The 14,074-nt window shown below is 43.8% G+C and overlaps 1 protein-coding gene across 15 annotated transcripts in view; it reads left to right on the top strand.

Moving 5' to 3' along the window:
- Positions 1–14,074, top strand: part of PPIP5K1 (diphosphoinositol pentakisphosphate kinase 1) — a 1,126,642-nt gene that overhangs the window by 251,320 nt on the left and 861,248 nt on the right. For all 15 annotated transcript variants that reach the window (XM_069222621.1, XM_069222618.1, XM_069222612.1 and 12 more), the window contains one exon: positions 10,680–10,765. In XM_069222621.1, coding sequence (XP_069078722.1) covers positions 10,680–10,765 — 86 coding nt within the window. The remainder of the gene's footprint in view (positions 1–10,679; positions 10,766–14,074) is intronic.

Genomic DNA, 14,074 nt, shown 5'->3' with positions numbered 1-14,074 from the left:
TTTGCAGCAAACTGGCATGTCCTCTGGCCTAATAGAGAGACTTTACAATGGAACTAAGTTATGGCCAAATACAGGTGTTTTTTATAGTACCTGATCACAGATTTTCATCTTATGTTCTTAACTTTGGGATCACTAAAGTCCCAATAAGACAAAATTAGTATGGTGTTGAATGCTGCATCATTTCAATGCACATGTTGACATTTTAGCCTCCACTGTATGTGTCCATCTTAACATGGCAGCTACCACAATATAAACAACGAAAATGTGTCAGCCTAGATAGGAGGCCGACTTTATGCTAACACTTTTTCACAAATCTAAAACTACACACTCTCTAGTAGAAAGAAGTAAAAGAGTTTGGAAGCCAGCATAGGATAAAAATACATGAAGTTAAAATGGACTCTATCATAGTTTTCCTGACCAAAAGAGGGATTGGCATGAGGAGAGGCACATGAAAAATTATTGAAGGGCAAACTCAAGGTGAATGCGTAGTGGACAATGGATCAAGAGAGAGGACATGGCACTTAACATATGAGAGAAGGGAACAAAAGTGCAAGCTAGATAAGAAATCAGATGTAAGATGAGTAAGCAGTAGCACAGAGTGGGTGAGAGAACGTAGTGATTTGGAAGGTTGATAGGAGCAAGTAACTATACAGAAGAAACAGGGAGCCAATGTGCAGAATAAAACAGAAAGAGGACTGAGGCAAAAAGCAGATGATAGCAGAAAGTGTGCCATGAAAGAGAAGAGTGTGGCAGAGACAGAAAAGATGACATAGTTCTGTGCTTTTTCCCCCCAGTAAAAGAGCTGAAGTTTGCATAGGTTCCAAAGAAAACACATAAGTGCTGGTGCAGGTCAGAACTCTTAAACTGACCTGCGATGCCTGATGTCCCTATGTTTAGGAGACCCAGCAGGCTAAATATCTGGAGGTAACCAGTCCCAAGATAGGAATGAAGCCTAGGAGAAATCCTTGAAAAATGTCAGCCAAGAAATAAAGGAAACACACATTCAGCTTAATATCCAGTCCATCCAGTCATGAAGATTGTTGACATGCATCCTTTGATGGTTTGTTTAGGGTGCACCCAATCAGAGATATTTGGATTTGTTAGCCTACACTGTATTGCTGGGGTTGTTCTGCAAAGTAATTGTCCAATCTTCTCCTGAGAAGACGTTTTGTGTATGCGCAAAGAGAATCCAGGGCCCATTTGTGCAACTGCACCTCTTAGGAACCAATGAAGACTAAAACATGCATCCACCTGACCACATTAAATTGTTCCGTATGGAAAAAAGAAAAACAAACATCTGCTTTATAGATGTTTCTCGCAAAGGTACAGGAAATGCTTATTCTCTTCGATGCTACAAAATGCAGATTCCTTACATTTTGAATCTTCCCAAGCACCATACTTGATACAGAAACGTTTTCTGCAGTAGCTCCCATGAGCGCTGATAGCTGTTGGCATTAGGTGGTGCCATTGGACTCCAATGTGTATGTGGACTCCAAGGTGTATGTGTCCTACACCCATCTGTAGAAAACAGATGTTGGTTGTGGACCCATACGATGCCTGTATTTGGTGCCCTGGTTCAAAGCATGCCTTCAAGTCATCTAAGCTTTCAGTTGGCCAAGCATAGGAAATGGAGCCATCCTGTTTGAAGTCTCTAACCCGTTCCTAATATCTGTTATGTTTGCCATCCTCGCATAAGTCTTCATGCAAGCATAAGAAGAACAAGTGGGACTCTGACCCTTTCTTACCTTCTTACAGTGCTGGAAATTGTGGGTGTACTCAAAGAACCTTGCTTTGCCCAGCCTTTTGTGCCATAATGCCTCCTACTCAACCCTTTCTAGGAGGCCCAGTCACCTAAAGCTGGACTACAGCCTCCTTTATGCATGCTTTCCACTCATCGCATTATACCTGAACAAATTCAGGAGGGACTATGCCCAACTCATCATTATAGCCCTAGATTCGGTTTTGTGAATCTTACACCCCGACTTGCTGGATCTGGGCGTCTTCCCTACACTTGGACTGCCTCATCATGAGGGCAGAGTCCTGCACCCAAACATTCAGTCTTCACCTACTTCCGTGGAGATTGAGCAGACTCAGCTGTGTGATATTGACCTCTTGCTGGAGGTGGTGGATGTGACTTTAGTGGCGCTGAGCCCTTCCACCAAGTGGGTCTATTCTGCTCCCTGGACTAAGTTCCTCACCTGGTGCAAGGGCACACCGCTTAAGCCTCTTAAGTCCAATTGTCTGATGTTCTTTTGTGTGTTTTGTCTCCGGCCCGGCAGGTTTGAAGTAGACACAATTTAGGGTCACCTAATGACTTTTCTTCTTTTGGCTGATCACTCTTTGTTCAAGTCACCTGTTGTGATGTGTTTCCTGCATGTTTCCCCCCTGCTCAGTTCATCATGCAGTAATGGGACCTTAATTTGGTCCTTGCCTTTTTGATGTGGTTTTCTGTTTGTGTTGTTGCACCTTTAGACTTTAAACCCTCATGATGGTTATTCTGATTGCTGTCAAGTGCTTCATGCCCATGAATTGGAGACATTACCTCTAAAGCCGCTTTATACCATCTGTTTCCATTACCAGCTGTTGCTTCAGACTCAAACGACCTTTCTTCTAAAAGTAATCTACAGATGAGGAGAGGTAATCCTATAGGTGTCTTTCATTGATACATTGACAGGACTATGGAGCATCAGGTGGACAGTAAATGTTTTTGGATTCACTGGTACAGAGAAAGGAAGGCAGTCCTGAAATGGACCTCCTTGAGGTGGATTGTCCTGTGCATTAACCTGTGCTATGCATTGCCCAAAAAGGACCTTCCTGGCAGCTTTCATACTTATTCCACCCAGGCCAAAGCTTTGGATATAGCCCTAACTAGAGCTGTTTTGATGTTGGACATATTCTAAGCAGTAACATGGACTTCTGGCCATACCTTCACAAGTCAGTACTGTATTGAGTCTCAGGTCTGCAAGGAATTGTGGTGTGGGGCATTTCACCCACTCCATCCTGCAGACCTTCCAGGTGTAAAGTCCATTCCTGTAACATCATTAGGGGAGTATTGTTTTAGATGTGATTCAGATGAGGAATTTGTGGTTAGCGGTGTCCAACAGGTTACTTACCTTTAGTAACACTTTCTGGTGGATACACTATATAATCAAATATTTCACACCACTCTTTTCTGTGAGGTGAACTGCTTGTAGGTTATAATGTTCCATCATAGGGAACACACACTGCCTACATTCCAGTTTGTCAATTGTTTTGTGTTTGATGTCTCTAAAGTAATTGGTTAATAAACTGACATCAGCGCACAGAGTTGGCTCTGCCACAATGGGAGTCTGTGCTGCCATGAAGTCAGATGGTGCCACCTGTTGCAATTTTTCCAAATCTAGTATAGCACATTGGAGTATTCAAAAGTTGAGGAATCTGTGGTTCATATATGTATAGCCAGACTTGGAGTTTGCAAACAGGGTACCCCTTTGCAAACATGATAGAGTACTCTGTCTGCCAAACCGTCTGTCTCCCTGCCTCATTTAGAAACAATGGAAAACCTCCTCTGATGACCTGACGGAGTAGGGGCTGTTGGAGGAAGAATATTACATTGCCTGCCCTATTTAGGAAGGATGGTGTAGTGCCTTTTTTCCTTGTCTGTCACCATCAAGAAAAAACCTGGTGGTAAGGGACAGAAACAAATCATGCCCACATCCTGCGAGAAAACCCATGTTGTGTGCGAGTCGTAAGTTTGTTTTTGTGAAACACACTCCTGCTTTGGGATTTTGTTTCTGAAAAACCAAACACTTTAACATTTTGGTGAACAGCAATGAAAGTCAATGGTGGCTGTCCACCATACATTTTATATATTACAAGGAACCAATTATATTGCTGTTCTTTTCAATATACAGAGGTAACTGCTGAACTAACTACCTGTCAGCATTAAATTTGACACACAGCAGTTCATTAGGATGGCCGAGGTAATGTCCTCTGCCAGTCTGATAGCTGGAGTACCATCCAGCGAAAGCTAAATCAGGCCCTGAGTTTTTACTCTTTCCTTGAAGTCCTGAGTTTGACATAGTTCCTCAAATCAAGTGATTGTGCAGGGCACATCCTATGTAAAACCCACATATAGTTAGTATTTCCAGACTCAGGACATTTAGCACAACATTTCCTGGGCTAGCGTATCAGGATTTATGTTTTGTTTTATGCAACAAAGTATGGAGCAATGTTTTTAAAAGAAAAGTCAAATTTCCCAATTTCCCATTGTGTCCTAATGAAGAGGTGGGATGTTGAGATACAGGAAACACCACTACATAGCTCGGAATTGGCTGGGGAAAACATGTATTTTGAATGGTTGCACAACAAGACAAAAGAGATACCTGACCCCGAATTTCTCAAAAGACTCTGGTAGTTGTGCTCAAACGCCCAACAGTGAAGGGGTTAGGACATATGGAGCAACAAGTGCAAACCCCAATGACCACTGTAGATCTGGCGGGAGCAAGGCAGTCTATTAGAAATACTCTGCTTTTGGTTCGGGACAGAGGGGAGTAGTGCAAGCAATTAACTTAAGCATATAGTTGGACACAAACAGTTATCAAAGCAAGGCGTTGTTTAGTGAGTCACTAATATTAGCCGCTAAAGATGCGTTGTTTCATAAGGTGACATGTAGCTGCAGATGCAATGAGTGACAAGCAAGCAGCTTTGTTGCAATGTCTGGGGAGCTGTTGGGAGCTCAAAAAGAAAGAAAAAAAGGAAAAAATAAATAAAAACTAAAAAAATGAAACAAACCCGGAAAAATAAGAAAATAAGGAAATAAATGATTGGAATATCAGGGATGACACTGAAGTACTTTGATTTTGAGGCCGGTGTGTACATGTGATCAGGTGAAATGCCATTACGCACAGGGCAATTGAGCCAATGGCTGGAGCGGAAAGACCCTTGTAAATGACACTCAAACACACAATAGCTGAACAAGGGTGACCCAAAGTCCCATTATGTTTGTATATGTGTTTATTTTTTATGATTGTTTTCGATTACAAGTCTTGCACAGAACTAAAGCTGTCAGACAAGTACTTTGTTAATACACTTACACTGCTAAAAACGACAGCAAATTTACAGTTGGAAAAACAATAAACATGGGTTATCGCTGGGCAAATGATGTAGCTGATGTTTTTTAGAGGCAGTAACTCAATCCACAGCCTTTGCTTAACGTGGTAATATATGACATTCCATGTAGCAAAATATCTACCTACAGGCTTTTACTCAGTGTGTAGACAATTCATCCTTACAGGACTAATGACTTTTCACAATAGGTAAGTCAGCCCTATGGCTCCATAACATTTTACAATAAACCGATCTGATCTATAGCATCTGACATTACTTTTCCCACAGAGAGAATCAGACCTTTGCCTTTTAGGCTTGTCACAGGCTTTTCACCATTGCCAACCCAGGTCCACTGTACTGAGCATCAGCTTTATCTTGAAGCAACTATTAGTCATTCATTCACTCCAAAAAGCATAAAACAGATACCCAAAGACTGAAGCAGAATCATGACCTAAGGGACCCATGTCCCAAAAGAAGACCCAGAAAGGCCCAACAAGCATACCTGACCCAAAAAAGCCATGGCACCAGCTGCAGTAGTGAAGTGGGAACAAGAACCCTCAGACAGTGGGACCTGTGCAAAAGACACCAGTGCACCTAGCAAAATAGCTGGACTCCAGAGCAAGGCCAGCATGGAGCCACATGAGATATAGGACACGCCAGAGAACACAAACAACCTGCAGTGAGGCTGGTAGCAGATCTCACAGTAAGTCTCAAGGAACCAAACCACAAAATGTACCCCAAAACAACAAATAGTGGATTAAAATAGCCATCAGCAGAAGTACGTGAGTTGTGCATCCCTGAACAGATTCGAGAGGGGACCCCAACTGAGCCCAGGGTCACTCAACAACCCACAGGATAGAGACAGGGAGGAATGAAGCAAAGACTCCCAATTAGATTGGTACTAAAGGCAAGGCAAGAAGCCCTCAAACACTTAAAACATCGGGCAATGAAGAGACAGTGCAAGCCATGTAAGGGAGAACTGCAAATTGGCACCGGAGCCCCACAGTAGCTAAAGGACCAACCTGAGGCCCCCAAATACTTCTGAAATGGAGAGGCAATGAACAGCAGAAATGCTTGGCTACTACAGCAAAGCCACAGCAAGAGCAAAAAAAAGTGGTGACACCTAATGAAGAGACAGGGGAAGCCACTAAGGGTGAACTGCAAAGCAGCACCAAAGCCCCACAGTAGCTAAAGGTCCAACTTGAAGTCCCCAGATACTCCTGAAGTAGAGAGGCAATGAACAGCAGAAGTGCTTGGCTACTACACCACAGCAGGAGCAGAAAAAGTGGCAACACCTCCCAAGGGCACAATGGTCATCACCCTAGCGATGGGCATGAAGCCGAACAGTCCACCTGGTATCCTGAAGAACAATGACCTCATTAGGGCGAGACAAGGGAGGCAGCAGGACCTCAAGCAAGGACCAACTCGCAGATCATTCTGCATACATTCATGCAAGTTTCTTATTAGATTTCAACTTTTCACAGTCATTCTTATATACAAAAATTGAAAAATTTTACAGTGAGCAGTAAAATTATTGCGAGACGAAAGAATACATGGAATTAAATACAAGTACAGAACATTGTGTACTTGCTGAATTATAAAACTTTAAATATTTTTAGAACCTTGGGGCCCAGAATCCCTCACATTTGTACATATGAAAGAGTACAAGATTGCAGGTAGCAAAGTATAAAGTGACGCTAAAGAAGGATTGTTCCATGGTATGCATGAGCCTCTTAGTGCAAAAAGTGTCTACAATTAAACAGGGAATCTATTAGAGTGCTGCCTGTTTATTTTGAAAATGAATGCTTTCTATGCGGCAGTTAAAATGTGTGATTTGCCCAGAGAATGCCTACCAAAAACAGATGAGCACTGCAATAAAAGTAAGATTAAGATATATGTATAACTCCATTTAAACCTTTGTTTTCTCAGTGAATGTATGTATATATACATATATGTAGTTATAGTTAGGACCCAGTTTCTACATAAAAAGCGTTTTTCTACTTGCCTATATCTTTGGCGCTGCTTGATGAATCTTCACGTAACTTTCCAAAAAAAGTTGCCAGTCACGTCAGCTGCTTTCTGGAAAGTTTCAGGGTGATCGGTCTGGGGATGGGGGTCTTTGGGTAAGAAAAAGGGGAAGGGGGGTCCCAAAACACGTTTTCCCCATTAATTTTTCCATAGGGATTTTGAACAGCAATGACGCCAAATCTACTGGACGGAGTTACACCTAATTTGCCAGAAAGGGTAGCTCCTGGTCCAGAAAGTGATCTTTTTTTGTTTTTTTGCAATTCCGTTCAGTAGTTTGAGAAGTTAAGGGGAAAACAAATTTGTGTATTTAGGGATGTGAAGGATTCGCACCCTCTCCTGATTTTGTGCTGAGATCTGATTGGCTGACAGCTCTTCAGCAAGGAAGCCGTTGAAGTGTTGTCAGTCGAAGGTTGGCCATATCCTTGTGGCATTTGCTGAAAAATGCAGGGGTGTCCTCCTGGCCCCCTCCCGCTGCTGCAGGGATCCCCTCCTCCATGGGGCGTATAAATAATATGCGGGGGTGCGAGCCCCCCACTGCCCCAGGGAACACCACCTCCCCAGAGGCTATAAATATGTATATTCCGGAAGGAGGGTGCGCCCGAAGAGAGTCACCACCTCCCCAGGACTGTAACTATATGTCGCCATGCCCCCAAACCTCTACCCGCCAAACCGGGACCACCACCTCCCTAAGGCAAATAGGTATAAAAAAGAAAGGAGGTCGCACCCTGTGGATCACCACCTCCCAGGGACTTCTAACACGTTGAAGGGACACCCTCATGGAGCTATAAATGGCCCTGGGGACTGCCACCCCCACATGGCCGGCTCCTGCTATGTCCCAGATTGCCCACACCTTAGACATAGCTGTTTGCTGTGGCTTGGCTGCAGCTTTGTAGCTGCAGCTAAGCCATAGGAAGCACTTCAGTTTTTGACAGCCGGACCTGCCAAACAGGTCTTGTTGTCAAAAAACTATTTTTTCATCAGGGGACAGAGATGAAATGCTTCAGCATGCACTGAGCTGCTGTTAAGACAGCTCTGTGCTTGTTGAAGCAATGGCACAGCGAGGGAAGCCTTAAGGCCTCACGGTCCCAGATAACCCTTAAAGGGCATTTTGGAAAAACAAATAATAAAAAAAGAAAAACGTATGGACGGCCACACAGTCCCAGAAAGTCCATAAAGGGCTAAAAAAATAAGTAGAACAAAAAAAAGCATTAGCTCAGTGTGAAGGTCTTGGACCTTCGCACTGAGCACTCAGGGTTCGAGTCCAGCTGGACCCACTGCCCTCTTTTTTTTTTTTTTTAAGTACAAATTATTTTAAAATTTGAAAAAGACAGATAATTTTTTTATTTTGAATTGTATAGAAATATCTTTCTAAGTATATACATTAAAGCCTAAAAGACGCTCTAGCTCTCCCTCTCACTTTCGTTCTCTCTGTCTGTGTCTCTTTCTGTCAATTTCTCCCACTCACAGAACCACTCAGACACTCGCACCCACCACACAGATCCACTAAGACTGTTCTTGCCCACTCACAGACCCACTCAAACTCTTACAGACCCACGCACACACTGATGCACCCACTAAAACACTGATGTACGCACTCTCACACCCAGACATGCACTCTCACAGCCACTCTCACCCCCAGATACACCCTCTCACTTCTATTCTCACACCAAGGGAAGCTGCTGCCTACTCCTGCCGCGCATGACCAAAGGGGCTGTGCACAGCATGGGGTTGGGTGGTTAGGGGGTAGGCAGCAGGATCTGGCTGCAGGCAATGTCTTGCAGGCAATATCCGCTGCGCATGGGCAAAGGCCGTGCCTGGTGCAAGGTTGGGTGCTTATGAGGGTGGCAAGTGTAGGCAACTGCCACCGCACACGACCAAAAGCCATGTGCGGTGGTAGTTGGATTAATGTATAAAAATTAAAATGACTATATGCTAAAAAAAACAACAACAAAAAACATAGAAATTCATTGAAAAAACAAAGGTTACAGTTAGTTAGTTGGGATGTTATAGTTAGGAAGTAGAATAAAAAAAAATACATAGAAATTTACTTACAAAACCAAACGTTACACGCACGTTATAGTTAGGCTCACATTTTAAATGTACAAAACCGTCGAAATTCGCCAGTTATAGTTAGTTGTAGTGTGGTTAGTTTTACGTATCCTTTGCGCATTAGCTTCAGGCTTTAGGCCTTTGTGCACTTTGCCCTGGATGTATTTTATTCATTTGCTTGCAGCTTGGAGCCTCTGTGCACTTTGCTCTAAATGCTTTTTATTAGGCTTCGTACTGTTATTTTTCAAATAGCCAGTTCTACGGTCTTGTTTTATATTCATATCACACTGTTTAGCCTACTTCAGCACTGGAGTTCTCCATAACACATTCTTGTTCACTCTGTGCTTCAGTCAAGGATACAGTCTGGTACATTGCCGATAGACGTGGTAGGAGTTTAGTCTTTGGCATTCCTGCGTAGGGACATTTTGTGATCACGCTGACATGTTAGACACTTCCTTGTCCCGATACATGCAAGAGGGAGATTCCGACCAGGGAACCACAACTAGACGCTGACTGCCTCGTTGCAGATGCTGAACCAAGATCACAGGCCTTTGCTCAGGTATGAGGGCTGATGTCTCCCCAGTGATTCAGAAAGGCAAGTTAGAAGCTTAACATGCTGTGCTCGAAATAGAACAAGCAGAGGGAGAGTAGAAACTATTAGACACGATGATAGCTTTGTTCTTATGTTTTACTCTCCTGGTTACTATTTCAATCCTACTGTGTTGTATGGTTCTGGTTATTGCGGCTCACACCTTATTATCTAAAATGCAGTCGTTTTATTAAAACATTATATAAAACTTATACTGCCTTTGTCATTTGTATATGAGATCATACTGTAAATGAGAGAGTTGGTTTGGATCTGAGTGACCACGACTTCCCTGAGAAGTTCCAAAGATGTCATGCGCTCGGCTGCCCAATCATCTCTTCCCTTTGGGAGAAATGAGGCACTGCTAGTTAGCCGGAGCAAAAAACGGATTTAGGGTGACAGAGTTCCTTACACGTGGGTCAGACTCAGTTCCCCACACTGTTATCGAACCTGCTGCCTAGAAATCCAGTAGTCTCATTTAGGATAATGAGAGCCCACGCGACATAGTTACCTCAAGTAACTATAACTCGTGCCCTGGCCTTGCCCTGCTAACTACCCCACAAATGACGGCACTCACTACATCTTTGATAACATCATTTATAATATCAATGTAATATTTCGAGTAAAATCTTTGACGAAAAAAACTGTGCATAGCGAGGGTGCGACTGGAGGTAACTTTAACTATAACTGGTGAATTTATATAGTTTCGTAGATTTAAAATGTGAGCCTAAATCAGAAAAAGACATTCATACCCATCTATCCCCCACTGCATCACCTGGTCACTTGTTTTACACTTACTGTTCCTTTTGTTACCCTGTGTGAGTTGAATTATTTATTTATTTTAACACAGTGTTTCCTACAGCTCATGATGATTGTCACATTATATGTTTCTTCATTTTACTTACCTTATCCTTTCCCTCTCTTGCAGAAGGGAAGTGTACCGAATCCTGCAGCAGGAGGGAATAGATTTACCACGCTATGCAGTGTTGAATAGAGATCCTGATAAACCAGATGGTAAGCGTGCCTAATTGTGGTTATGGATTGCTTTCATCTTCCTAAAAAAAAAAGCAGAAATCAGTCTTAACGAGCTTTGACACAGTCAGTATATCAGCGGCTTCATATAATTTATACTGTTTAGTTTTAAAAAAGTAATTTTTGCAAGATGACCATATTCTGGTGCCCAATGATTTTGGAATGGTATGAAAATCATTCCAACCACTGCAGCCGTCAGGAGCATAACATGCACATGGAGTAAGGGACTCGTGGCAATTGGATTCTGAGGGTCTGGATGGGATCCATTTTTCAATAGGAAAACTGGAAGGTAGTCCTGGGGCTACGGATCAATGGGGAAGAAAAAGCAACCCCTCATATACTTGAATGCATGATAGCAGTGGAAGGTTACAATGCATCCAGTCAAGACATGGAGATCAAAATGCTGTGTGTTTGGGACAGACACAAGACTAAGGGGAAAGCCATTGATTTAGGAGCAGGGAATTTAGATAGACAAGAACGCCACTGATTCACATCTAAAAGGTGGACCCAAAGCTTGTATTCAATACAGTAGGTTTTTGCCAACAAACATGTAAAGCTTTCGGAAGACAACGCTAATAGGTTTGATGTTTCCATGGTGATGTAGCAAAGCTCAAAAGAATTTTCTGCAGCAGTCTCTTTGGGAGCTACTGGGAAAGAGGTTGAAGGTGGGATAGTGGGGAAGAGAAGAGGGAGGGGAGGGCTGGGAAATAACATTGGCAATAAGTGTAAATATCGGCAAAAGCTCAGGATATGCTGGCTTTTGATCAGATGTCAATGGTTTACTTGAAGTAAAATAAGTTATACCCACCTGCATCACCTTCTATCTCGTGAATTCTTGATTATGCACAGCAAACATTCTGGCTTGCTCTTGCCATAGCAACCACGGATTCAAAGGCTGTGGATACAAGTGCTCTTATTTTCAAACCCATAAATAAGTGCTCACAGTCATGTGCACACCTAAACATACAACCTGATTACAGGGGAGATTATCAAACTATCAGTATCTCATAACATACCTACAAGTTAGAAGAAGAGAAATTAAAACATTACAAGATAGCAACTCTGAACGATATTCTATTAATTGCAACCCTTTTGCCACAAATAGACTTAAGTTGTTTTTTGTACAGCTTCTTGATATTCATCATGTGGTACTTTCTCAGTAGATGTCACTTCTGGGAGATATTTAAAAATAGCTCTCCCTTCAAATCCTAAGGAACGCAAAATAATGTATTTTTCCGTTCAGATCTGAATCTTGATGCTTCATTTATACGCAAGTACGTCTTAAATGCATCATGCAACTGTCTCCAAGATATAGGTGTTTCTCCAGGAGATTCTACAAATGGTGATGGTGAATTTATTGATTGCATAATAATCTGTTTAGGTACCTAGCATAAATACATTTACTGAAAGTCAAGTCAATAAAAAAAAGTTACGTTGTCCATCATCTGTTCTTTTCGCCTTTGTCACCCTAAGTGGGATAGGTAGGCCCAGACGTGAGTCCCGTGGTCACTACAACACTGGATTCAAACTAGCCTGGCTGATAAGGGGTGATACCCCGCAACTGGTCCCAGGATGCTTGTTTCTTGTCCAGGGAGCATCTGGCCTGGCAGTCTGGGCTGGACTGTTCCCATGGGGGGAATAGGGTCAAGGCTGGTTTTCTTTTGGCTGGGTCCAAACTGGGGTGGCATGGTGGGCAAAGAAACAATGGATTATACCCAGATCTTTGTAGGTGGGGGTGAATGTTTGCATTGTTCAGCATTCCGTTCATTATCTGTTCTTTTTGCCTTTGTCACCCTAAGCAGGAAGGGTATGCCCAGACATGGGTCTTGTGCTTACTGTGCCACTGGATTCAAGCTAGCCTGGCTGATGAGGCGTGATACCCTGAGCCTGGTCGCAGGATGCTTGTTTCTGGTCCAGGGAGGACCTGGTCTGGCAGTTCGGGCTCAACAGTTTCCATGGGGAACAGGGTCAAGGCTGATTTTCATATGGGTGGGTCCGAACTGGGGTGGCTTGGTTGACAAAAAAAAAACAACGGATTCAACCCAGATCTTTGTGACTGGGGGTGAATGTTTACACTGTTCATCATTCTGTCCATCATCTGTTCTTTTTGCCTTAGTCACCCTAATTGGGAAGGGTATGCCCAGACTTGGCCCCCTTGCCCACTGGATTCAAGCTAGCCCAGGATGCCTGTTTCCAGTCCAGAGAGAGGACCTGGTCTGGCAGTTCAGGCTAGACTGTTTCCATCTGGAACAGGGTTAAGACTGATTTGCCTATGGCTGGATCCAAACTAGGGTGAGGTGGTGGGCAAAAAAAGGATGGATTAAACCCAGATCTTTGTGACTAGGGGTGAATGTTTGCATTGTTCAGCATTCTGTCCATATCTGTTCTTTTTGCCTTTCTCACTCTAAGTGGGAACGGTATGCCCAGACATGGGTCCTGTGCTCACTGCACCACTGGATTCAAACTAGCTTGGCTGATGAGGGCTGATGCCTCGAAACCGGTCCTAAGATGCTTGTTTCCGGTCCAGGGAGGACCTGGCTTGGAGGTTAGGGCTGGACTGTTCCAATGGGGAACAGGGTCAAGACTGATTTGCATATGGCGGGGTCCAAACTGCGGTGGCGTGGAGAGCAAGCAAACAATGGATTAAACCAAGATCTTTGTGCCTGGTGGGTGAATGTTCGCATTGTTCAGCATTCCGTTCATCATCTGTTCTTTTTGCCTGTGTCCCTAGGTTGTGGCATCAACGCCGGCGGGAGCTCATTAAGGTCCACTGTTCCCATCATGGGGGCACCCTGGTAGGCAGGTGTTTTCACAACTCAATTTTTCCCCATCTTTGGGTGCTCACGCAGTATGGCCCCCCCACGCCAAGGAGAGAGGATGGCAACGACCAGGATGCTCCTGATTCATTGTTCTGGCCCACCTGACATCAAGGGAGTAGCACTCACCTGCCCCCGGGGCAGTATGAGCAGCTTCAGCATTGCAGACACCACCATGGGTGCAATTGACGCTTGCTGACTATGATTAGGATTTTGGAGGGGGGCAAGGAATGGAATGGCACTCCCTCCACTGTCTGGCCATGGCCCGCCAGTCTCCCTGAGTTCTGGGGTGGTTCGAACAGCCGACATGGGCCCTCAGGTACCCGACTTAGACCACTTTTTCCTGCCTTATTCCCCCAGAGCCTTCCAGTGTATTTCTCAATTTCCTGCAGAGCCTTCCAGTGTAATTCTCAAACTCCTGGTCTATTTGCCCCCGTTTCCTAGTACCTCGTTGAGGAGGAGGGGCAATGGACCT

The sequence above is a fragment of the Pleurodeles waltl genome, chromosome 3_1, assembly GCF_031143425.1.
Source record: "Pleurodeles waltl isolate 20211129_DDA chromosome 3_1, aPleWal1.hap1.20221129, whole genome shotgun sequence".
NCBI classification, from domain to species: Eukaryota; Metazoa; Chordata; class Amphibia; order Caudata; family Salamandridae; genus Pleurodeles; species Pleurodeles waltl.
The sequence above is the reverse complement of the archived record's forward strand: the minus strand, read 5'-3'. Positions and strand labels throughout refer to the sequence as shown.